This window comes from Chionomys nivalis, chromosome 4 (genome assembly GCF_950005125.1).
Source record: "Chionomys nivalis chromosome 4, mChiNiv1.1, whole genome shotgun sequence".
Lineage (NCBI taxonomy): Eukaryota > Metazoa > Chordata > Mammalia > Rodentia > Cricetidae > Chionomys > Chionomys nivalis.
The window spans coordinates 9,486,711-9,514,609 of record NC_080089.1 but is presented as its reverse complement, the minus strand read 5'-3'; the positions used below and the strand labels follow the sequence as shown (position 1 = coordinate 9,514,609).

The 27,899-nt window shown below is 40.1% G+C and overlaps 1 protein-coding gene across 1 annotated transcript in view; it reads right to left on the bottom strand.

Annotated features, from left to right (window-relative positions):
• Trpc6 (transient receptor potential cation channel subfamily C member 6) overlaps positions 1 to 27,899 on the bottom strand; it is a 128,838-nt gene that overhangs the window by 58,126 nt on the left and 42,813 nt on the right. Inside the window, exon 2 of the mRNA XM_057768607.1 lies at positions 2,068 to 2,842. Coding sequence (XP_057624590.1) covers positions 2,068 to 2,842 — 775 coding nt within the window. The remainder of the gene's footprint in view (positions 1 to 2,067; positions 2,843 to 27,899) is intronic.

Below are 27,899 nucleotides of genomic sequence, written 5' to 3'. Positions count from 1 at the left end.
TAGTATAGTTTCTGTGTAATTATTTCGGGTCTGGCTGGCCAGAAACAAACAAGTGGCCTCCTCCTACACTGGACTTCTGTTTGTGGTTTTTGTTTGTATGTTTGCTTGCTTTCTTGTTTACTAATTTTGTGTCTACTGTCAAGGCTTAACTCTGACTTTAAGCTTCCAATAGTCAAGATCTCACATTATTCCCTGAAGCTTATTTTTGTAAGATAATGTCATATGTCCTAGGTAATAAGGGATCTGCCTTTAATGATTAGCCCATTTCTGTAAACCCTCAGTGGCATGCTGTGTCTCCCCACATTCCACCACCTGCTAAAAAGGAAGCTCTGTGGTAGAGATGCATGTGGACTAGCATTAAAATGTATCAGTTCACATGTGTGCTCAAATGCACCAGTGAGAATCAGAATCTTTTTAAGGTACTTCCCCTCTTCATTCTCTACCATTGCCAAAAAATACATCTTTCTTGAGAGAGAGGCCAGCTACAGTGAGGTACATTAAGTATTAACAAGGACCATCGAACACAATCAGACTGGATACTCCACAAAGGAAGGTCAGCAGAGTATGTGTGATCTTTGGCTGGGAATCAGGGCTTCCATCCTCTCCAGATGTGGCAGTGACCACGTAGACAATGGCTAGATCTGATACCACATCTTTCCCCAGCCACTCTGGTAATAGTCTGATTCAAGTTTGACATGCCTGCTTCACTCACGTGTACAAGACTATTCTGCTTCTTTTCTCTCATTCAGTCTTTCAACATCTCATTGAATCTTCCAAGCATGGAAGCGTCACCTTCCATGACAGCTGGCTGAAGCCTAGTAAGAATTTAATCTTTTTCCTTAACTTCTATAGCACAATGGTCAAAGCTCAACCTTGCAGTCATACTTTATTTTATGTCATGTTTATTCATATATCTACTATCTCTCAACCTGTGACTTGTTTATCTTTCTGACCCAGTGCACACATAGACACAATATGTTTTAAGAGAAAGAAGCAGAAAATTAGAGGAAAGCTGTACTCTGATCCCAGCTCTGCCATTTGCTAGTTTTTGAATTCAAGTCCTACTAAACCTTCCTATTCCCCCAGTTCTTAGATAGAACAGAAAAAATATCAACTCAGGGCTGTAATAAATACAAAATGCCTCATAGAAAGCAGGTCATTAGAGCAGCAATTATAATACGCTTATTGAATGAAACATAAATTAGGTATTGGAAAAAGCTCAATCAATAAGTCCCTGCTTCACAAGAATTAGGACCTTGAGAATCCCACAACATGTTGTTTAAAAAAAACTGTACACACTGATACATGTCTGTAACCCCAGCAGTACCTCAGACAGGTGGATTTCTGGAGAGCAGACAGGTGGAATCACTAAGTTCCAGGTTCAGGAAGAGATTTTATCTTACAAAATATGGTAGAGAATGATGAAAGAAGACACCCAGTGTCAACTGTTGGCCTCCACACACATATACACATGTGGACATACACACGTTTGTACAAGCTCACATGAACACATACCAACCCACGCACACACACACATGCATGCATGCACACACACATGCACGTGTACACACACACAGATATACACATACCCATGCACGCCACACACACACATACACATACCCATGCACGCCACACACACACACACGCACATACACATACCCATGCGCACACACACATACCCATGCACGCACACACATACACATGCACACACACATGCACACGTACATGAACATGCACATGCACACACACATGCCCACGCACGCACATGCACACAAACATGCACACACACACACGCACACTCACATCTCCATAAAATCCCCAAATGCACAGTGGCTAGCACATCACAGAAACATGGAAACACACCTTGACTTTGACCATCATACTTTCTCTCACTCCGAGTATTCCAAATTTTGGTCCATTCTTCCAGACATAGATGAAATGACAGCATCTGCCGAACTTTGCCAACTTTGGAATTAGATACATCTTGCGCTAATACTGTGCAGCTCGCTGCTTATACATCTAACTTAGCAGTTAAACTTGGTGATGGTGCTGCTATCGATGACCTACCTTGAATTCTTTCTCAATGTTGGCAAGCACGGCCAGCTCATTGCTGAGTTCTAAAGCTGTCATGACTGGGTCCTCACTGGACAACGACAGGTATGCTGGGCTTGCCAGGCCTTTGTAGGCATTAATCCTGGATCTGGAATGACTAAAAGAGTCATGCTTCTGTTTCTGGCTGCATTCTGTACACTTGCAGAAGTAATCATGAGGCCGTTCAATCCGGGCACCCTTTCTCAGAAGTGTGTGCACAATTTCATATTCCTGGCAGTGGGCAGCCAGAATGATTGGTGTCACATCATGGGAGAATCGAGTCCCATCTTCATCATAGGCATAAAAGTCATCTTGCTGGAGTTCAGACTGGCTGGGGCTTGTGGCTAACCTCTTGCCTTCAGCAAAAGCTGGATGGTTGAGGATTGCCTCCACAATGCGCACATAACCTTTACTAATGGCTAAGAGTAAAGCGTCCCCAACTCGAGACAAGTTTTCCTTCTTGAGCAACAGCTCTGTAATTTCAAGGTGCTCATTGGCCACTGCCAACTGCAGGGCATTCTGGCCCATGTAGTCCACACAGTTGACGTTGAGGGATAGGCACTCCTCCAGCATCTTCCGCACCACTGGGATGTTGCCATATTCGGCTGCATCTAGAAAGCGTTCCTCCTCAATAGACAGGCTTGTCGAGTGATCATTAAACATGTACGCTGGTCCTCTATTAGCCAACCTTCTTCCCTTCTCACGAAGAACTGTCTGCCGCCGGTGAGTCAGTCTGTTCTCATTACCCCGGCTGGAATAAGGCAGAAAAACCATCAAGAAATTATATTAAGAGCATTTTCTTGTGCCAAATGACCTGTCATTCACCTAATGCAATCCTCAAGTATATTAGATGTTGCCTCGGCATCTCTAGACCTACTAGCTGATAAGATGAACATGAATTTGTTTGTTAATGAACTCTAATAACCTCTTATTTAAGAAAGATAAGTACTTCATAGAGCTTCACTGTCCAATCCAAGGTAGAGACCATGGTGAATACAATCATTTTTCTTGTGTCATTCATTTAGAGATATTAATGAGAATCTCTGAACTGCATATAGTAAAGAGTTGGGAAAGACTATTGGTCACTGTGATGGTTAACTTTAAATGTCAGCTTATCACAACATACAGTCACCTAAAAAGAGAGTCTTAATGAGGGATTGTTTAGATTCACTTGGCCTGTGTCATGACTGGGGATTTTCTTGTATATAAAGTGGTAGATCTGTGTGGTTGATTGGGGGAAATTATCATATCAAAACAGATCTTGTTTCTATGAAAAAATATTCACAGGCAATAGACATTAGCCCAAGCAGGATTTTCTCTGGTGCGGGTGTGGGGAATGGGGAACACTTACTGTTAGTGGGAGTACAAACAGGTGCAGTCACTATGAAAAGGGTGTGGTTGTTCCTCAAAACTCTAGAAATAGATCTGCCATGTGATCCAGCTGCACCACTCCTTAACACATTCCCCAAAGGACTCTGTATTCTACTACAGAGATACTTGCTCACCCATGAGACTGCTGCTAAACTCAGTGGTCAAAGTGGAAACAGCCTAGATGTCCATCAAATGATGAATGGCTCAAGGGTTGTTATGGAAGTGGGGTCAGAATGATTGGAGAACCAAAGGAACAGGCATGAGTTGTGAGATTGTGTCTCCTAGACATGTTTCCCCATGAGGTCTCATCAACATGGCTGCCTAAACAAGACCTGACAAGGACAACACACAGGCATGCTAACATGGGAGTGGGAAGCTCTGTGTGAAGCCTCAACTCTGGACAAAGACCCGGAGAATGCTGAGAGCAGGAAAAATGCTCTTCCCAGTGGCAAGGATTTCTCTTGTAGTGGTTCTCCAATAATGTGTTGGCTTGAAGAAAAATGAACCATAGGCTCATATATTTGCATGATCAGTCCCCAATTGATAAATTGTTTGGGAAGGATTAGGATGTATGGCTATGTTGGAGTAAGTGTGTCCTTACTAAATGAAGTGTGTCACTGGGAGTGAGTTTTGAGATTTTAGAAGTTCGTGCCACTCCCAGTGTTCTCTTTCTCTCTCTCTCTCTCTCTCTCTCTCTCTCTCTCTCTCTCTCTCTCTCTCTCTCTCTCTCTCTCCCTGCCACTTATGGACCAGGATGTAACTCTCAGCTACTTCTCTAGCACCGTGCCTTCTTGCTTACCCACCTGCCTGATGCCATGTTCCCTGCCACCATACTTCCACCATGATGGTGATGAACTAAACCTCTGAAGCTGTAAGCAAGCCCCCAGTTAAATGCTTTCTTTTAAAAGAGTTGTTTTCATCATGGTATCTCTTTACAACAATAGAACAATAACTAGGAGGAATGTCAAGTAGTCATCCCTGAGATCATATCCATGCACATAGCATTATATAGACTAAACCAGTTATATTTATGTATTTAATAATACATGTGTGTAAACATGCACATGTACATGTATCAAATAATAACTGAAGAAAAAGAAGCCATGAATTTGAGAGAGCAAGGAGTGTATAGGAGGGGCTGGAGAAAGAAATGGGAAGGAGAAAATAATGTAATCATATTATTATTTAAACACACATATTTATGGTATATTTATGTGATTGTATACTTATTATTCAATTGTTAGGAAAAATTAAATTATGGAATTCACAGGAAAATGAACTCAAAAATTTTTGTAGATGAGCCATGTCTAATATGACTTAATTATATCACCAAGTGTAACTTGGTGTGGCTGAATGAAAAACTCTGGATTGACAGAAATCCTGATATCCTAACCCTATTGGGGTCTATGTTTTGCAGCCCCTGCTGAGAAGCATAGCTTGCCTTGAATCCTTGCTGATTTCTTTGGTTTTTTTTTTTTTTTTTTTTTTTTTTCCCTCAGACTAAGTGTTGGTTCATGGAGGGACAGTCCTGTCATGGGTCTTGGACAATCAGTAGCATGCCTTTGGTAGGGCCCACCAAGAGCATCCACTTTATCCAATTCCTGTTCACTCTGTGTGTATATTCATACATGTAACTTAAATGTACCCATGTTTACTGTTAAATGTTATAATTGTCTGTTTATTGCATCTCATTTCAGACTACAAAAATGATGAGTCTCATGTTTTAAACTGTTATGTACATTTAAGTCTCTTACAAAAATACTTTATGTTTAATCCAACCCTCATTTAAAATATAGTAGGATATTCTCTACTATTGTCAATTCTGCTGTTAACCTTCTAGTACAAGCAGTTTTTTCTTCTTTCTGTTTTTTTACGAATGTAAATCTTACCTGTTAAGAGCCAGTACAGTCAAGATCAGACCCAGATTCTATACTGTAATTTTACCTAATAAACAGCTCTCAACTGCTCAGAGATATAGGATATATGGCATTTAAATATTTAATTATTAAAAAACTTTTTATAACGAAAAGAGACAGGTTGGCTCCTAGCAACAGCACTCTATTTTCTCTGAAGAAGACAGAAAACAAATGGGCACACAACATCCATCTGCAATTCGCTGTAACTGCCAAGTGCTGACCACTGGGCAAAACTGCATTTCATCTAAACTGAAGATCTCCAGATGTGGACAGAATCGCTGGAATTGACAGGCTATCTTCTCAGGTCAAGGTAGGCTTGTCTTCCTACAGATTTCTTAACCCACAGGATCTTCTGGAGCCTGGCAGGCCCTGCACTAAACAGCAAAAGGCAAATACAACCTTCAGTGACCATGGAGGACCCTGAGGAGTAGGTGCCAACCAAGTAAGTTCTCTGTCATTTCTTAATCAGTAACTCAAGTAAAATTTTATCTTTCTCAAAGATCTCTGGTGCAGTTTGACAGCTTAGAGGTTTTGTCAGTTTAAAATGACAGCCTCACCAAACAAAGTTCAGTAAAATACAAATACAAGACCTGCAAGTTATAAAGGTGTGAGGACAAATACAAGTTATCAAACTTCTTTCTCATAGTGCCTTCCATAGTCTTGAAGATACTTTTTATTGCACAAAAATATCAGTCATAGTCATTCTGACATAAATATGCTACTGTTTATACAATGTATATGTCCAAAACTTCTGCTTTCACAAACCCAAAGAATTCTTGTGAGTTCCAGAGAGCCAAATTGAAGGAACCACCTTAAACAGGTCAGATACATCCCCCTCAATTTTCTGGTCCTAATTATTTTTCCCTTAATTTAACTTTGTCCTCTGTTCTGCCAATAAACAGGTGAGAGACACCAGACATTTCCATACCACAAACACCAGACAGGAGCAAAGAGACCAACTATGCCAGGATGTGACCAGCACCCAGCCTTCTCATGTTTTCCCCCAAAGATGACACCCACAAATAAGCAAGAAGAAGGCTTAAGAATCCACTGCCCCAATTCCTTTAATCTGTGGTGCCTAACTTCCCACTTTTTTTATTATAAAATGTAATGAACGAATGTAATATTGTTCTGTCTCTTTAAGAGACAAGCCACTCTCACTCCCTCCCCCATCCACTGAGGCAGGCAGGTCTTCCTTCCTGCTTGTAACCTTAGTCTCTCTTTTCCAGCTCCTTCTTGGAGAGGCAGCTTCGGTCTCTCCTCTCTCTCTCTCTCTCTCTCTCTCTCTCTCTCTCTCTCTCTTTCTCTCTCTCTCTATCTCTCTGTCTCTGTCTCTCTCTCTCTCCCTCTCTCTCCCTCTCTGTTCTTCTCCCCTTCTCCCTTCCCTTCCATAACTACTAAATAAATATTCTACCATGGCATGCCTCTGACTGTCTCTCGCCCACTGCCACATGGCCCACCTCCGGGGACACCACTAGGGACTAGCCACCTTTGGAGACCTGAAGCACGGCCTAGGACTGGCTGCTCTTGGGACCCCCTGCCCACTGCCTGCTGCCGCTGCGGATTCCACAGCAAGCTACTCAGGGATCCACAGCAATTATTAATAATCCATTACAATTAGCCCAGAAGGATTTTGTTTTCCTAAAGAAGGAAAGCATCTTATTAGTACCTTCATCTATCGCTCATTTTTTTTCAGTTGGTTCCCATAGTTTCGTTTGCTCATACACTATGTTTAAGTTGATATTCAACTAGAATATGCCATAGTAGAGATACATGCATTCTAAAATTTAAAATAGCACCTATTTAAAACAAAATGCTACGTTCTATTTTGGCAAGGCATTAGTCCTGGGACATGGGCTCTTCTGCTCTCTCCTCTACTTTCCATGGGAAATAAAAGCTGCTTTCCAGGGAGAAGCCGCTGTCTTATCCTGGTGGCTGTGCCACAAATGTCTGAAATGCAGTGACACTAATTTCTGACCCATTTTCATTTCAAAAATCTGGCTTTTCATTTTATCTTTTATGTTGTTTCAGCAGAAAAAAAAATGGAGTATAGAATGTTTCCATAGGTGTTTTCTATGTCCTTAGAACAGGAAGGACACACATGGTGGAGCTAGTCCCCAACTTGAGTGCAGAGAGGCAGCAAGTGCCCATCCGTGCTGGAGGAGCACACTGCTTCCTCCTACCCTGCTCATTCCAGCCACAGTGCAAAGAAGCATGGGAAGGGTTGGCCTTTGCTTTGCTTTGGTTTTGTGTTTGAGTTTTGCTCACAAGTGCTAGTGGCTTCATCTGTAACTTTCAGCTGTAAATACAAAGAAGGTAGATCAGCTTTTAAAAGAGGAGTGTTTCAGCCTTTCAGGGAATTTAAAATATGTTAATGGGCCACATTACTCTCAGAAAATGGATTTTACAGAGCTGTCCTGTAGAACTGGATCTTAATAGAAAACTCAGCATGGAAGAATCACCCATTGAAAGCAACTGCTCAGTTCACAGCACTGTGTCAACAAGAGCTATTTTAGAAAACACAGCCTGGAACAGTCACCCCTTGAAAACAACTGCTGAGCCGTAGCACCATGTCAACAAGAGCTATTTTCATTTCAACTGCAAGGTCATTCTGACAAACCAGCTCTTCTGTTTTCAGTATGTATACATGCACATACACACACACACACATACACTTCCTCTCTTGCTCACATGCAATTTTTCTATCCATTCAGCAATATTTAACATGGTTAAAAGTTTAATAATCTACATTTTCATCTCTATTCTAATTTTTTCATTACAATATAAAATAACAGTTCTAGGAAACAATCCAAACTAACCCCTACCTCCCAGGATGCTCAGTTCTCAATTGGGTTATAAAAAGCAGTTTTTACATACCTCATTTCCGTAATTCTTTTCTCTGACAAAATAGTGCCTGTTGTCCCAGATAGTGAGAGATGGAATAATCCATCTCAGCTGAAAAGGCCAGCGATGTGAATTAGCTGCTGAGCAGAACGGACTGCGCGCTGGGGCCAGAGCATGTGCGGTCGCTTTCTCTACTTCCTGCTCAAGATGATGTGCTTTTATCAAATGGAAGTGCTTGCTCTTGGACAACTAAGCCCCACGTAAGTGCCTTGCTTAGCTTGCATTTCTTGTTGTTGTTGTTATTGTTGTTTGCTATTAAGTTTTTTCTCTAAAATCCTTGTGATTATGTAAATTCAAGCACATATCTATCTACTAAAGGAAAAATTAGTGATCACAGACGCTGATTCCATATATTCAGCTTAGGAAAAGGGAATGAAGGAGATTTGGGAATCTAGGTTTTATTGCATGTGCAATTATTCCATGGAAGAATCAGAGTTGGTTATTTGAAAACTGTTGATCAATATAGGAAGTGAGCTTGCAATCATCATTGGTCAGGATGAATGACAGATGTAATTTTATTATAATTACATAGTACTAACTCTGTTTTTATGTGTCTATTTACTCCCTATGTATTCCAGTCCTCTTTTGGATTTGAGGAAGTAATAAATATTAGAGAGATGCTTGCCTTGGTCCTGTGGGAGCAGAAACTGTTTCGCTTTATTCATTAGTGAACTCACACACGTGGGCGTGTGTTGCTCTGTGAGCGCAAAAATGTAACTGCCAAATGAGCAGCTCCTATCTTCCAGGGGAACCAAGTCCATGGTTTTTAAATTCTGCATTAACCCCACAGCAAACAATCACAATGTACAATGCTACAGCAGAAAAAAAAAAAAAGCAAAACATACAGGCTAAGGCACAATGTGACTTGCTGTACAAACATGATATTTCATACCATTGAAGAAAACAACAAACTCACTGGGGAGTTTTTAATGCCACCCTTGAGATTTTTCTGACCCTTAAATATAGACTCAGTATCTTCCCAGTGTGCTCTACTCTTCTTGCCTGAACTTCACATTACACAAAGTATGTGGCCATCCCCCTTCACAATGCACAAACCTGCGTGACCCCCAGATGGTTTTCTAGGTAGCAACTCTTTATTCTGCTTCCACTCAATTGCCTTTGATTTTCCTGTGAACTCCCCATGGCCTGAAACCCTCACTTTCATTCTGCCCTATGTTTTTCCTGCAGGTCCTTTCCCATCCCACAAAGAACATCTATATAAGAGGGCTCCAGGACAGAAAATGAGGGTGCACAGCATAATGCGGGTTTAATGAAAAGGCCATTGGATTATAGAGAATTCCAGCACAACATGGTGCCTGCACCAGGACAATGAAGATGCAAGTATAAAGTGATATACTGAGGCCAGGTATCAGAAGTGTGAGATGCAGAAATGGCCTAGAGGTAAGAGCACTGTGTGTGCATTGGGTAGGAATTCAGTTCTTGTCACTCATGTTGGATGGCTCACAAACACCTGTAACTCTGCCTCAAGGATCTGACACTCTCTTTTGGATTCTGTAGGAACCTGTGTGTGTGCACATGTACATGCATACATGTGTGTGTACACATACAGAGAGAGACAGAGACAGAGAGAGAACAGAGATTTCCCTTGAGGAATGATCCAGCGACCAGAACTTCGCTCTCCTGTGTTCTGGAGCCACAAGTCCCTCCCATAGAATGAATCCAGACCAGTACTAGAAAATAAATGATCCAAATGATGTAATCTACACGGGTCTGCTTTGATTTTTCAACCAAACTCTAGATAAGTGCAAGGATGGAGAGAGGAACAGGAGGCCCAAGTCGACAACACCAGCCTAAGCTCCATGGTGAACTTAACTTTGCCTGGTAGTCTCCTTCAGAAATGACTGGAAAGAATATGTTCAGGGATGATGCCAGGGGAACTTTTACTATGAGTCACTGGTGTGTCATCATTTCTCACCCCTCTGAGCTCGGTTAGGAAAGACACCCACATCCAAACTCAGCCAAGTCCATTATCTTTTTTAAAAGTGAGCCTCCAAAACAAAATTAATCCATATGAATTTTAAGTCCTTGCTCATATTCATATGAGACTTTGGGTGAAGAACCCGGGTTCTCGAGTTGAGAAAGAGGTGGTCTGATGTCTCAGATTTGATGTAATGGCTGTGAGGAGCCTACACTGGAGATGCTGCTTCCCAAGAACAGTCATGAACGACAAAATTTACTGTCCTTTCCATCAAAGAGTTAAGACAAATGAAAAAAGAAAAGAAAACAGAAAAAAAACAAAGAATCTGCTTGGGAGAAATTCTAATTCCTCCAGGGTCATGACTTCTTAAAATCAAATATGTGCTAAAGGTTGTTTACTCTGCTGAAAAAAAAAGGTTGTTTACTCTCAACTGCATCATTTAAACCATCCAATCTTGTAAGGATATGAACTGAAGTTCTAATCAGTCAAAGTGAGGCTTTGCATTAGGAATAAAAACCTAATAGAACCCCCATACATACTTACACACTGCACATACTGGGGTTCTTGCCTGCTTCGTTCAACTTGACTATGTACCCTTCTGAAGAAGCAATATTTTTTGCCTTGAAGACAACCTTGAGATTGAGTGGTCATTTGCTTAGACTCTAGAGACTTTCTTATATTTTCAACCATTACCACCCATCAGGGCTAGATCCAAGGACCCATTGCAGAAGGTTCCATCTACAGGAACCTTTGTGTATCAGCAAATACAGTTATGAAGAATGAGAAAGTTAAAGCAAGCAGCACATGGCTTCCATTTATTGAAACCAATCTTGCAGAGTGTCTTTATTCAACAATCAGGTATGATTTTAAACATAAGTTACCAATGGCATTAATCCAGTCATTCAGCAGATCAATATTTTTCCTTTCAGGTTGTGTGTGTATGTGTGTATGGTGTGTGTGTATGTGTGTGTGTGTGATGTTCATGTCACAGCACACATGTGGAAGTCAGAAGAAGACTTACATGAATCAGTTATTTCCTTCTAGAACCATATGAGTTACAGGTATCAAACTGAGTTTTACAAACATGTAGTAGGTGCCTTTACTCCAGGAGACAACTTGTTGGTCTAATGTTCCACTATTTGCCAAATATATACACCAGAATGTTCTAGTTTCTGTGCTCAGCACATGGGAAGTGTGATTCCCTTCTGTATGCTGTGAATATCTTTTATTATCATTGGTTAATAAAGAAGCTTCTTTGGTCTGTGGCAGGGAAGAACAGAGCTCGGCTGGAAAACTAAATTGAATGCTGGGAGAAAGAAGGCTGAATCAGAGAGACACCATATACCTGCCAAAGAAGACAGATGCTCACTGAAAACTTACAACGCTCATAGTAAAATACAAAATAATAGTAATGGACTAATTTAAGATGTAAGAGTTAGTTAATAAGAAGACTAAGCTATTGGACAAGCAGTGTTGTAATTAATATAGTTTATTTGTGATTATTTTAGGTCTGGGCAGCCGGGAAACGAATGAGCAGCTTTTGCCTACAAATTGACACCCATTATGGGGCTAAATACATCCACATAAAGCCTGAGAGAGTTTAAAATGAAATTCTAGACACACACACAGAGAGAGAATAAAACAGAGTTTAACAGAGCTTCTTGGTAGCTGCACTTTTTTTGGATGAACTCTGTTTGCTGGCAGCAAGTAGAGATGCAGTGGCTCTTTTAAGAGAAGTCTTCCTGTTTCAGCATTGTCAACAATGGCTGTGAAGCTTCTTTAGGGGAGGACTTCCTGATTCATGATAGTTGCACAAATAGCTCTGGCTCTTTCAGGATGCCAAGCACTGTGAGCATCATGTTACAAATTGCCTAATAGTGACATAGACCCACTGCAACCCTGGAGTACACATACTTCACAGAGGCAGTGAACATGCCTCCTCCATGTTAAACTGGACAGAGCCAACAGGCAGGGCCATAGAGTTGGTCCTAGCCATGCCCTCTTAGCATTTAAAAAAAAGCACTCCTTGTCAGAGAATAATTACAGATACACAAGAAATAAAGACAGATTCAGATGAAAAAAACCTCTAAATGGGTCACAGTAAATATATGTAGGCTTGAGAGAGAGAGAAGAAAAAGAGTATAAACAGTAATAATATAAAAGAGTACAGAAAGTCATAGATTAAAGAAGTAAAGATAATAAAAATAAATATAAAACTTGTAAAAAAGTAATAGAGTATAAAAACAAGTCACATAAAGATGGAATATATACTGAGAGTCTGGATTATGTATATTACTGAATTTTCTTTGAATTTTTTGACTGTAAATGAGCTAAGTACAGATAGATATTTAATTATGGGGGCCGCTAAGACAAACCAACATATATATTTTGAAGGCATCTTGACTTCAAAATTTGAGTCTAAGGATATGTTTCCTTAAAGAGGTTCTGCTTTTATTTCCACAGAAGATGAGAACCTGTGTGTTCCTTCCAAGCTAATGTGGTTTGATGGAACAAGTCCCCCTGAAAAGTCTTTGCAAACCCTCAAAATACATTGCCCAACAAAAAACAAGAAGCAGTTTAGAGATAACTACACTCGAATTCCCAAATATTGTTTATAAATGTTTGTTTTCATTTAAATGGAAATATGATATAGATATGAATATTTTGCATTGGTATGGATCTTGGTCTATTGATACAAATTTAAGGTCAATTTCATTATATGTATTTCTACTCTTGAATAAGGTATTGTGTTTTGCAGCTCATCTAAAAATGTAATATATAGTTAAAAATACAGATTAATAGATAATCATTCACAATAGTCAAACTTGTAATCATGTTAGTTAGGGTTTCTAAATATACAAACACAAATTTCAGTTAGATAGGTATTCTTCAAATCTTTCAGAGACCTTCAGAATATAGCACTCAAATGTTTTAAGAACTTATAGGACTTTTCATGTCAATGAGACACATCTGCTCCTGGCAGCACCAATCTTGAAGTAGTTCAAGAAGATGATGGGCATTGAAGAGGCTCATTATGGAGTTAGTTAGCTATTTGGTAAGAAACTGCTTGCCTGCTCTGCTTGATGGTGTGCTTCATGAACTGTACATGCAGGAACCACAAAAAAATGACTGCTGATGTTGCCTCAAGAAGATGAGACAGTCCTTCAGCGTTCCTGTTTCATGAAAGAGTCTGCCAGACATTCTGCAGGACACAAAAAAAGTGCTGACAAACTGCCAAAATAGGCAGAACTGTTTTTGAAATTTCCTGCTTCATGGAAAAGTCTGCCAGACACTATGTGCCTATAGGCAGAAGATGGATACCCCAATGCTACAGAAGAATTTGAGTGACTGTTCAGGTAACAAGATGTGTCTGTCAATTCTTGAGTTTTGAAAGTTGCTAACAATGCACTTCCTGTTAACTTAGGTTATAATATTATGTCTTTCTGGGGTCTTTGATGGAGTTGATGAAAAATAGTTATAATTATAAAAGATAGATTAGATATAAAACTTTAGACTCAGAAAGCTAGGATAGATAATAGATGGCTTTGCTTAATTTGCCAAATGTAAATGGACTAAATATTGTAACTATAATTCTTGTTTGATAAATGTTTTGTTGTATGTAATCTTGCTATATTAAAGTTAAAACCTTCCTTTTTATTTAGACAGAAAAATGGGAGGTGATGTGGAATTTACCTCTGTATGCTGTAAATATATTTTATTATCATTGGTTGAAAAAGAAACTGATTTGACTTATGGCAGGGCAGAATATGGATAGGCAAGAAAACTAAACTGAATGCTGGGAGAAAGAAGGCAGAGTCAAAGAGATGCCATGTAGTCACCAAAGGAGACAGATGCTGACCAAAACCTTATTGGTAAACCATGAGCCTTGTGGTAAAATACAAAATAATAGGAGTGGGCTAATTTAAGATGTAAGAGTTAGTTAATAAGAAGCCCATGCTATTGGACAAGTAGTATTGTAATTAATATAGTTTTTGTGTGATTATTTCAGCCCAGGAAATGAATGAGCAGCCTCCACCTACAGAAGTGAGGCAAAAGGGGATGAGGTAGAAAAGAGAAAAGATTAAATGTAGTAGCTCTTCCACTACTGGCACTATGTTGCTGTGCAAGCCAGTTGCATGCAGATTAAAGCCAATCCATGGGTCTAGAAAAGTCTTCTGAGGAAATGTCACTGAATGTAAGGAAGGAGAGCTAGCAAGGAGAAGTGATCACTAGAACGAAACAATAACAATAAAACATAGATAGATGATGATAGGTAGATGATAGATGATAGATAGATAGATAGATAGATAGATAGATAGATAGATAGATAGATAGATGATAGACAGATAGATAAAACAGAAAAGCCCTTGCTGTATGGGTCAGCAACCTGAAATTTTTCCTTAAATACAAGAACAAGAGTTCCCTTCTTCAAGGAGAAATCTGTTACTGGCTCTTTTTAACTGAACATCTGGGACCTGGGTTGGATGCTTAACAATCACTTGACCTTCACTGTTTAGTACTGATGACTTAAACTTTACAGAAGAAATGGGACTGTTCAGGCCACTTTAAAAGCTCAGGGTTATGATGTAGAGAATCTCAGTTTCAGAACTATGGTACTGAGTATTCAATCCATCAAGTATTGTTCTGCGTCACTTGGGGCTTTTGTGATTCCAAGCCCTAACCTGGAAATCACTCAAGAACTCACTGTAATGAAACTCTGAGACTTTGGGATCTGGACTTGGTGTCATTTAGGGAAATCAGTCAAAGCAATAGTGAGAACATGGAATACTGATCCTGCAGTTTACCGAATCAGCTGCTGAGCCTCCTATTACTTAGTAGAAGAAATGGGATGGGGGTAGACCTACATTAGGACTACTATGAAGTTGATGATTTGTGGAATTTAGCTTGATGGAACTCTATTTCATCTACTGTGGACTACCAAGCTTCTTAATCATGATTTTTCAGGTCCAGTGTCAGTCAAATAATGTGAACAGATATTCTTCAAAAAAAAAAGCAATATAAACATGAAAAAAATGCAAGCTAGGCAACATTATCACAGAAAATCATTCCCAAAGTGCAATTAGAATTCTTTGTCAGAATGGTTATGATTAAAATGAAAAGGAATGTGCTGGTGAGATACAGAGAAAATGCAATATGCATTATTGATGAAATTAATATTTCTTAAAAAATCAGACATAACTACAGTGTGATCTAGTGATCCCACTGTTCAGTACATCCACAAAGGAAAAGAAGTGTGCGTGTGTATATCTGTGTGTATGTTTTGTGTGTATACCTATCTTTTCACAATTATGGCAACGTTATTTATAATAGTCAATAAATGGGATCAATCTAAGAACCCACCACCTAGAGAACATAAAGAAAATGTGGTACATGTGCACAATAAAGTCCTGTTCAACCATAAATCCTGTGGTTTGTAGTAGAATAGATGAGCCTGAAGAACATTATTTAAGCAAAATTAGTCAGGCACAGGGAGACAATAGCACATATGAGTTCTTGCTCATATGCGGATGCTGAAACCATTTATCTCATTCAAGTAAACAGTATAATAGTGATTGCAAGAGACACGAAAGGTCACTGGTGGCAGAAATGAAAAGACTGATTAATGGATACAGTGCTACAATTGGGATAGAAAAATAGGCCATATGATTACAATTAATAATGACGTACATTTTATAATCACTAGAAAAGAGTTCTAAGTGTTCTCAATACAGAGAAACAAGAAATATTTGAGGTGATTGGTATGCTAATCTGGATGTGATCATTATAATTGCATTATAGAATACATGCATACAATTATTGCATGTCAATTAAAAATAAGTGTTTTAATACAAAGACAGCTTAGTAGAATAATAGTATTGGGTTTTCCTCTAGGGCCTATAACCAATCTAACCACATGTTTCTGACCCATTTAATGATGCCAAATATGGATTTCAACTTACGGAGTGGACCTCAGATCCAATTTGAAAGTGGTTACTTACTCCCATAATGTTCATGCCACTATTGCACCAGTGAGCTTGTCTAATCAGAACAGTCATCATGACCAAAATGCATTCAGGGCCATATTTCTGTATTTTTTATCTTCATCATATCTGTGCCTTGGCCTTAAAAACACTGTTCTTAAAATGTCGTCCATCATTTTAGCTTCGGAATCATTAAACATTTCCTCTTCTCTTCTTGTGCGTTATGTGCTCTAATACCCTGAACTCTTCTTTGGATTCCAGTCAAGTGCAGGGCCATGAAGAAACTTTCTAATGAGTTTATAAATCAATAAACAAACAGAAACTATAAAAAGAACTCTGAATCAAGATCACCCTGGGTGCTGGGACCACAGTTTAACTGTAGATTGATTGTTTAGTCCATTTTCCTAAAGAGCTGTGGGAATTTTTTTCAGTTTCAGAAAGCATTAAAAGTTATCATCCAATGATGAACTGATTTATTGTCAATAGCTAAATAGATAATATCTATACTATACAAACTTCCTGTTCCATCTGAGAGCTCCATTTTGAATGACACAAGCTGTATACTATCAGGAAACTCTGAGTCTTCCAGAGAATTTTGAATGATGATGATTTGGGAGGGGGGAGAAAGGAGAGAGCTCATTTCGTACTGCAACCATGTTTACTTTAATGCACATGAAATTACGATCCACTTAAGACTTCCCTTATCAGAAGAGTGCAACCTCATTAAGAACACACCTGGTTTTAAATCACAGGTCTTTGAAAGTCAATTTTACAGTTGTCACAAGACTAAATTTATAAAACTGTATGCACTCTCTTGAATCAATTAAGATCTTTCTGCAATGCACACTTCTGTCTTTAAAATGGATTAATGTCCTAGACATGTAGGGTCAAGTTTTAAGAAGCATTATAAACCATAAATAGAGCCCAGGAGATTTCAAAATTGATCCATATTCTATAAATTGTCCTTATGATATTCTTAATATCATGATTCAAAATTCAAGGGATTGTGTATGTGCATGTGTGTGTGTATGTGTGTGATGTGTGCATATGTAAACACATGTATAACAGCTATGCTGGCCCATGGGGGCTGTGGAGGCCAGAGGTTTATGTCATCTGTCTTGTTCAATCACTTCTTCACCTGACTCTTTTGAAACAAGGTGTCTCACTGAGCCTGAAGCTCCCTGATTCTTCTAGTCTGGCTGGTCCATGGGCCTCTGGATTCTCTTTGTTCCCCTCTAGATTCCATAGCCACCATTTACATGCATACTGTGAAGCTAAACACTGATTCTCATACTCAGTGTGATGATTGTCAACTTGATTGCGTCTGAAATTAACTAAATCCCCAAATGGAGGGATTTTTTTCTTAATTTGAAGTAGGAAGACACAATTCTAATCCAGACCTTTTGAACTTGGAAAAGACATGTTTTTGATATGAATCTTGAGGCAGAAAGACACACCTTTAATCCAGATTGTTTGAGCTGGGTAAACACTGTTAATCTGGGCTACACCTTCTGCTGGAAGCCTATGTAAGGACATGGAAGAAGGAAGTTCTTTCTCATTGCCTGCTTGTTTTCACCTTGCTAGCAAGTCCACCCTTTCACTGGCATTAGAGCCTACATCTTCAGAATTCCAGCATACACTAACGACCAACTTTGACACCCAGCCTCGTGGACTGAGCAACCACTGGATTCTTGGACTTTCCATTCACAACCAGATATTTTGGATTATCTGGACTGCAGCCTGTAAGTTGTTCAAAGAAATTCCCCATATACATACATACACACATAGACTCACATATCATATATATATATATATATATATATATATATATATATATGCTACATTCTATAATTTCTGTTTCTCATAGAATCCTGACGAGTACACACAGCAAGGATATTACTAACTGATGCAGCTCTGTTGGCCAAGACTTTTTATTCTTTGCTTTTATTTCCTCATTCTATGTACAAATTTTTATCCAACCTTCCAAATTCTGGCAACTAAAAGTACAGATGCTAGACTAAGCAGACATGGGTTTTGGTTTTGGTTCTACCATTTGTTGACTGTCTGGCTTCCTGAAAAATGAGAATTCCAATGTTCCTGTCACAGAATTGATGGGAGAGCTCTGATATGTGTGTGCTTCTTTGGAATTTTCACTCACAGCTCTAGCATAACATGGATTTAGTAAAGACACTCATTTCATGGACAGCAAGCAGAAATGTAAGATTGCAAATTCAGATTTGCAAATGGTCTAGTTTCTCCATTCAAATTTTCTTCTTGCTGTGACAGAAATAGGTTTTTTTTTTTAATCTCCATATACAATCACAGCTAAACAAGAAGAAGAAACATTGTCACTGTGGCCAAGTGGAGGTTCCTAACATACAGAGCAGTCTTGGACCTGTGCGGAGCCAGCTTCCCTGAGAAGAGCATAGCATCCCCTGAGCCAGTCCTGGTACAATAAGGCTCCACAGAACTGTCGGAGCCCAGCAGGGCGGCTGTCTATGCATCTACTGCTCTCTATGCTGTCACAAATGCATAGGTCAAAGAACATCCGGGGGAGGTTCACCCTCTTCAGGCAATTCTGTGTTATCTTTAGAGGTAAAGGTACTAATCACGGGTTTCTTTGTTTTATCATATGACCTCTTTTGTCTGTACTGATTTTTTTGGTTTTGTTTTTCAAGACCATTATCTGTAGCTTTGAAACTTGTCCTGGAACCAGCTCTTGTAGACCAGGCTGGTCCAAAACTCACAGAGATCCACCTGCCTCTGCTTCCTGAGTGCAGGAATTAAAGGTGTGTGCCACCAACACCCAGATGCCTATATTGATTTTTAAGTTTTATTTTTAGCAGCTTTGTGTGCATGTATGCCACATATGTGTGGGTGCTCTGGAGGCCAGAAAGAGGTGTTGAATTTTCTGGAACTGGAGTTATAGGCATTTGGAAGCCATCCAGTGTGGGTGCTAGGAACCAAACTCAGACCCTCAGTAAGAGCCACAAATGCTCTTACCTAATGAGCTTCCTCTCCAGCTCCTTGCTATATTTTTTAAAACCATTTCTGTAAAACAAAACACTGAATTATGATGAAAGCTGTGTTAGTGCAACCAGCCAGTGGTTCCAAGGCAAGTAGTTACATTGTTAAGATTGAAATATCGCATCTTCATTCATTCAATATTCAGGGGCCAAAGTGCTACTTAAAATGAGATTAGTTAAGTAACTAAACCTGTGAAGCTCTGAGCCTGCTCTAAGGTGGAAAGGGAAACACGCAGTTGAGATAGCAAAGCCACAGCTTGAACATAACACAGAGACCAATCAAGCTAACTATGCCTCGCACACATAAGCCAGAGATCTGGAAGGACTGGGGCATGCAGTGTCTTCCGGACATGACAGGACCATTGCTCTCACGCACTCACAGCACCTGTGCTTGCCTGCAAAAGACTTAGTCACGATCAAGCGAGCGCTAAATGGAGCATAGAGGGCAGAAGGGTTCACAGAACCCCACCCCTAACTAGAAACTTTGGCAGCTGAAGACTTCAGGCAATGCAGTGGGTGGCCTTACATCCATACATACACTGACAATAGTCAGTAGACTCTGCAGTTTTAAAAGTGACATGAGGATGTAAAGATCTGGGAGGAATTAGAAGGGGATATAACCAAAATATATGTTAAAAAACAGTACACATACCCTGTCATAAAAAAGACACAGGTTCTGGCTTTCCACAGGTAAGTTATTATCTTACTCACTTTATGACAAAAATTGAACTTCAGTTCCTACAAAAATAATTCACGGCACTTTTCTTAACTGCGGCACATCGCTCTGCTGACAAGGTTTAACCATCTCTGCTGAAGGTTCCTGCTTCCTCTATGCAATCAACTGCGCTATTCCTTAGCAATGCCACTGGTTACAGGGTGTCAGTCACTTCGGTCTTTGCCTGCATTGAATACGCTTCTACATCACGTCTTTGCCCACCAAACAGATGGGGGTGTTGGTCCCCGTGGGAATGGAGTTGCGGTCATTTGGGAATCACACAGAAGTGCTGTGTGACACTTGAAAACTGTCGCTTTAAACCTTGTCAAATATTTGCCCTGCATTTTCCTAGAGGGGAAACTATGATTCTAAAGGGAAGCTTGGCACATGAGAAATGTGAGGCCCAAAGTGACATCCAGTGTCAAATAGATGCTGGTAACCCAGAACTGTTGGCTTATTTTGCTTTTAAGTGCTACTATCCCAAAACAATTTGTTTGTAAAGTAAATTCATATCTCATCCTATTAAGTAGCATTTTCTTACGGAAAAGATCAAATTCGAACGAAATATTTTCCCAGATAATACTTTAATTCATATTGAAGGATCATTTACATTGTAGTTTGTAATCAGATAAAAGCAGAATTGTCTTAGGCCACAAGGCTGGCTGAGTTCATGCTCCTCGGTCTTCAGCTAAGTCTAAAATAGTGACATAAATCACAAATATGTCTACTAGTGGGATACGTACATGGTTTTTATTGGTTGACTGGTTGGTTTGTTACATTTTCTTTAGTCTTAAATTTTTATTTACATTTTTTCATACAGCATAATTTGATCACATTCTCCTCCGCAGGTCCTCCCCATAGTTTGTTTCTCTCTGTATCTTTATCTCTCTGTGTGTCTCTGTCTCTCTGTGTGTCTCTGTCTCTCTGGTGTGTGTATCTCTGTCTCTCTGTCTTTCTCTGTCTCTATCCTGTTCTGTCTGTCTCTGTCTATCTATCCCCAAAGAAACAAACAACAACAAAAAGAAAAAACATACAAAACAAAAAGGACACAAGCACACATACACACATCACATTCTCTCTCTCATGCACACCATAGACTATGGACCAACTGTTCCTGGGCATGGGCTTCCTGGAGTGGCAGAGGAGCATGGGCAATTCACCCAGTGTCACTCACCGGGAGTCTGGTTGATGTACCCAGTGTCTCTGCTTAACAAAGAACTGATTGTCCCTTTCCCATCAGGTATTGGTTGCAAACAGCTTCTCAGTTACTGGTGGAATGTCTGCACTTCCCCTTCTCAGGGCTGAGGTTTTGTCAGGTTTGAACTTGTGCAGGTCCTACGCACGCTGCCATAGTCTCTGTGAGTTCATATGTGCATCACTCCCACTGTGTCGGGAAGATGCTATGCCCTTTGTTTCAGGGCACCTAGCCAAGTGAGTCAGCCAGATGTTTCTTTCTATTTTAACATAGGAAGGAAGAAAGAGAGGAAGGGAGGGAGGGAGGGAGGGAGGGAGGGAGGGAGGGAGGGAGGGAGGGAGGGAGGGAGGGAGGAAGCAACCCTTGCCCTTCTTCAGTCTTCCGTTTTTGAAGCAGCGTGGCCTCTCCCTCGAAGAAGCATTCTCAGTGTGTGGATTACACCCACACCTAATAGATTCTTGAAGAGTTCCCCTGAGTGGATGAGCGCATGCATAAATGTCATGTGGATTGATGCCAATAATAAAACATGAGGTTCAGAGGAGTGGATGTGGCTGGGATGGAGGGAGATGACAGAAGGGAAGGAGGAATAACTGGGGCTTGTATGTAAAATGGGGAAAAATTAATTTATATTTAAAAAACAAAAAATGAAAGTCAAAATACAATAAAAAATAATGTAACAGAGTTCTTTTAAAAAGCAGATGACATTTGCAAATCTCTGTCTGGATGATTAGAAGCAAACAAAACCAACAGCAACAAAGGCAGAAAACACAAAACACCAAAAATGAGAGAGTTGATACTCTTACAATCTCTAGATGTTGAACAGTGTAATAAACTATGGACCACTTTAGCCCTATACATTTAATCATGTGTACTAGCTAGAGAGTTTTAGACAAGACACAAACAACATGGTTTGTGAAAGACACTAAGAGAATCAGGGTATGGGAGGAAATGTGTGCATATAACACCTAGTGAAAGACATATAGAGAGAATACAGAAATGATTCAAAATACAAAATAAGGGTTCAATTATAATGGGACAGGTCTGTTGGTGCAGTTCATGAAGGGGCTTGTTTACCATACTCAAGCCCTCTGTGTTCATTCTCCAGCACCATAAAAAAAAAGAAAAGAGGTGAGCAAAAACCCAATAAAATAATGAATTCAATTTAAATGTTTTCAACTTACTGTTTGTGAGTGTGCATGCCGTGTGTACATATGCATGAGCATGCCGTGTGAGAGTGTGTGCATGTTCTGTGTGAGTGTGTGCATACTGTTTGCGACTGGGCATGATGTGTGTGAGTGTGCATGCTGTGTGTGCATGGGCATGCTGTGAGTGTGCATGCTGTACGTGAGTGTGCTTGCTGTATGTGACTGGGCATGCTTATGTAAATGTGTAGACTGTGTGTGCTTGCATGCTGTGTTGCATGGGCATGCTGTGTGTGTGAATGCTGTACGTGAGTGTGCTTGCTGTATGTGACTGGGCATGCTTATGTAAATGTGTAGACTGTGTGTGCTTGCATGCTGTGTGTGCATGGGCATGCTGTGTGTGCATGCTGTGTGTGAGTGTGCATGCCATGTGTGTGCATGCTGCATGTGCATGGTGTGTGTGCATGGTGTGTGTGTGCATGCTGTATGTGGGTAGGCATATTGTGTGTGAATGGCCATGCTATGTGAGAGTGTGCATGCTGTGTAAGCATGCATGCAGACATCACAGAACAACTCTCTTGTGCCAACCTTTATGCAGGCTGTCGGGATGGAACTCAAGTCACCAGACTTGGTTGGTTAGTGTTGACAGAGGTTTCTGTCCTGCCTGGTCCCACAGCCATTTAGTCCCAAAGAAACATATGGAGGCCTACATTAATTATAAACTTGTTGGCCTATTAGCTCAACTTCTTATTAATTAATTTTTACATGTTAAATTAACCAGTAATTCTTGCCTGTGTTAGTCACGTGATTTGGTCCTTTTATCAGTGAGGCACACTCATCTTGCTTCCTCTGTGTCTGGATTACAACTGCAGACTAGCCTTTCCTCCTCCCAGAATTCTCCTATTCTGGTCTATCTGCCTATACTTCCTGCCTGGCTACCGGCCAATCAGCATTTTATTAAACCAGCACAACTGATAAACCTTTACAGGGTACAAGACCATTGTCCCACAGCAGGCTAGCACCTTTGTGCACTGAACCATCTCACTCACAGAAGAATTCAATTTAAAATGAATATATTTAGCAGATCCTTCATCAAAGCATATATGGATAACAAATATCAGTCCTTTAGGAATCACAAACAAAAACCTCTTTAGATGTCAATGTGGACTCATGGAATGACTGGAGGCAAGGAGAATGATGGCACCATGCTTGAAGAAGACTGGGCAACTGGAAACTGTATCCCCTGGCATGCTGCCTTCAGTGAGCTCCCCAGTTCAATGGCACCCTCTTCTGTCAGCAGTGCAAAGTTCAAGCACCCCTTTGGCCTCTGAGTTCTTCCAGTGGTGGAAGGGAAGTGTGCTTGCTCTGTAACTGTTAGGTTGTCTACTGTGTTTGTTAGAATGATCCATAGAAACAGAACCACAATTGCTCTACAGAAATGACCTTTCAGTTAAGTGGGCTGAGAAAGCCCACAATGTGCACACACAGTTCAAAGACACAGAACCCAGGAAAGCAGAAGGTGGGGTTGCCAGTGTGTCTCTCTGTCCTTGTTTTGGACTCTCCATAGGTGGGTGATGATGCAGGTTAATGCCGGGGAGACCCTCACAGCCACACCCAGCCACAAACTGAGTCCAACACTTGGCAGTTCTGTGTCTTAGTCAAGCTGCCACAGAAAGAACTGCCCACTGCCTTCCAGGACAGAGACCTGTGCCCCTTCCCTTCCTTGCTCTTTTATTGCCTAAAAACAAAAAGACACCTTTAAAAGGTTCAGTTGGCCTCTAAACTAGGTGTTAAACCTTTTGAAGATACCCAGTTAAATCATACATGTTTTTAAGCTACCTTTCTATAATTAATGTTCTAGTCTATCAAGACACCTGTTAAATCTTTTCCAAACTTAGGGTCTCCCATTCTCCCTGGAAGTGATTTTATATGAACAAAATACACTCAAATGGCTTTCATCTTTTTGTTTTTTCTTCTTTCTTCCTTGTGATTATTTTTCTTGTTCTGGGGGAGAGAAAAGTCAAGAGGATGCCATAAAAATGGAAGGGTCAGATAGTGAATTTGATAGAAGGATCGGATTACAGCTATTTGGAAGCTTGTTTGCCCTCAGCCTCCTTGTTCTGCAGTGGGCATCCTTCCTCTGTGTTCCGCAGTGGGCATCCTTCCTCTATCTTCCACACTGACCATCCTTCCTCTGTGTTCTGATGTGGGCATCCTTCCTCTGTGTCCCGCACTGGGCATCCTTCCTCTATGTTCTGCACTGAGCATTCTTCCTCTGTGTCCCACACTGGGCATCCTTCCTCTGTGTCCCACACTGGGCATCTTTCCTCTGTGTCCTGCACTGGGCATCCTTCCTCTGTGTTCTGATGTGGGCATCCATCCTCTGTGTTCCGCAGTGGGCATCCTTCCTGTGTCCCACACTGGGCATCCTTCCTCTGTGTTCTGATGTGAGCATCCTTTCTCTGTGTCCACTGGGCATCCTTCCTCTGTGTGCCAATGTGGGCATCCTTCCTCTGTGTTACAGACTGGACATCCTTCCTCTATGTTCTGCACTGGGCATCCTTCCTCTATGTTCTGATGTGGGCATCCTTCCTCTGTGTCCCTCACTGGGCATCCTTCCTCTGTGTCCCTCACTGGGCATCCTTCCTCTGTGTTCCCCACTGGGCATCCTTCCTCTGTGTTCCCCACTGGGCATCCTTCCTCTGTGTCCCTCACTGGGCATCCTTCCTCTGTGTCCCTCACTGGGCATCCTTCCTCTGTGTCCCTCACTGGGCATCCTTCCTCTGTGTCCCTCACTGGGCATCCTTCCTCTGTGTTCCACACTGGTCATCCTTCCTCTGTGTTCTGGAATGATCATCCTTCCTCTGTGTCCCTCACTGGGCATCCTTCCTCTGTGTTCCACACTGAGCATCCTTCCTCTGTGTCCACTGGGCATCCTTCCTCTATGTTCTGCACTGGTCATCCTTCCTCTATGTTCCACACTGGGCATCCTTCCTCTGTGTTCCACACTGGGCATCCTTCCTCTGTGTTCTGATGTGGTCATCCTTCCTCTGTGTGCCAATGTGGGCATCCTTCCTCTGTGTGCCAATGTGGGCATCCTTCCTCTGGATCTTCAATTCTCTTCTGCTCTGTTTCATTTACAAACCTCATTGCGTAATAGACTGAGCACCGTCATCAACTGCTAGAACTTTCTATTCTTTTCTCTTTCTTATAAAACATTTTATATCAATTGCAGTAAAAGTTTTTAAAATCAAGAGCACAGGCTCCATTAAAAGTTGGAGTCTAACTTTGTGATGCAAACATGGATCCTCAGTAGAGAGTTTTAAAAGGAGAAAGAGAAAAAAATCTATATTTTCCCCTTAAGTTAGATAACAGCTTATTTCACAGATGGTTATTATTGGATGAAACAGAATAGAAAAATATTAAAAATATTGAGCAATTTCAGTGGTTTTAAAAATGTATCCAATATCTGCCCAGATATTCTGCTCTCCTGACCATGATCACTGAAGTGAAGTACGTGTAGAAAATAAAGATGTCTACGACCAAAAAACAGTCAAGGATGGATATTACCACTCTATAAGAGATGCCTCCTCCTTCCTCTAACAAGCAATCAAGAATGGATATTACCACTCTATAAAAGATGTCTTCTCCTTCCTCTAAAAACCGGGCCTCTCTGTTATTCCTTTGGTCCCTTAACTGCTGTGGTTTTATAACTATAATGGCTGCTGACCTGAGAAGCATTTATCTTAAAGCAAAAGCTCTGTTCTCAACAAAAGAAACTTGGTGTTACTCAGAAATGGGAGTGAATGTGTGTGCCTGGTTGGTTAGCACTCTTAGGATCTAATGAGGCCCCCTTATTCATGTTCTTTCCCACAACAGTATCCCCTTTACTAGCTGGACAGTGCAGGACCATCATGGCTGCTCAGGTGAATTTCCCAAGCTATGGAAAGGCAGGACCTTCCTCATCTGCCAGGCCTTCTTTATCCACTAAGCAGCATGTAAATACACTATAATTATGACACAATTCTACAATTCAGCAAGAGCTTCAGTTTCAAGACTGAAGAAATCATCCATTTATCAACATACTGAGCAACTGCATGATACACATGTGTACAGAGTTATTCGCAATTCTTTGCCTATAAAGAATGACAGGAAAGCTGAATGAATGTTTATCATAGATGGCAGCATTATAAGGTCCCCACCATACTGCTGCTTTGTCATTATCTTAATGAATTTCCTATAGCTTTGTATAATACTTTTTAAATAAAATATTTTTCTTTATACAAATGATACACAGTTCAGTTATCCCACTTCTGGGGTATCTGAAGAGCTCTAAGGTTAGCACACCACAGAAACACTTTCACATCACAGCAGCTAAGATATGGTACCAATGTCGATCTCCAACTACGAGGAATAGATAAAGACAGTGATAGATGATAGAAAGATAGATAGATAGATACATAGATAGATAAATTATATAATAGAAAATTCTTGATCATAAAGAAGAATTCAGTTATGTAATTTATGGGAAAATTGGCAAAACTGGAGATCCCATTAAGCTAATTAAGCCACTCTCAGAAGGAATAGCATCATATGCTTTTTTCCTTGTTAGTGGTTCTATCCATGTATATATTAAATAAAAATAGAAACAAAATTGTCCATGGGAACAAAGGAGGTTAGTGTGAGGGAGGTAAAAAAAATAGGAAATGAGAGGAGTAGGAAGATATGTTTAGGATTCATATATTATGAATACCAAAAGATAAGTTAATTGAATAGACTGAGTTCCCAAACTGTAGTGACTATGTTATAAAACTATAACAGATGCTCTCACATTTTTAGAGAACATTTTAGTCATTGTATACATGAATAGTGATTGAATGAAAAGGAGCACACATTTAAAAGGTACCATACAGATGCAAAGCTGTATAGTGCTTTGTAAAAACAGAGGACTGACATTGCAGAAGAAAAGAATGCTACCAATATATGTGTGATTTTGTTTATTTTTAGTTTTAAAAGGAAAACAACTTTTGTTTCCTGCTGTAATAGATTTATTTCCCACTGAAATTTATACTTTGCCTGAAATGTCAACAGTGGTTTCTCAGTTTTGCAAAATCCACTTAAGTTACAGCTCCCTGATATAATAGGTTTTTACTAATTATTCTCAAGTTTGAATAACAATATCAGAATATTAAATACTCTATTATAATCCATGTCTCTAAAACACTTAAACATTTTGTGAGGCAAAATAATCCCATGTCTTCCATGATGTGACTGAACAAGAAAGTGTCCCTGTACAATGTTGAGAACAAATATGGACTTTAGTATTCCTGTGTTGATTACAGAGTTCCAATACTGAACAGAACCACTCAGCACTGAGGATATGTACTGAAAATACAATGAAATATTATTGTGTCATGTGCAAATATCAGTGTCTAGTGCAAACATCAGTGGTACAAATCAATCATTCAACCTGACCTCTTGGTACAATCAAAATGATGCAGTGAACATGGGACAAATTAATCTGCTATTTGTATAACAGTATACATAATTCTATTTTTAATTAGCAAAACTAAATACTATTTGTATATATTTATGAGGTACAATATTACATTTTTAGTC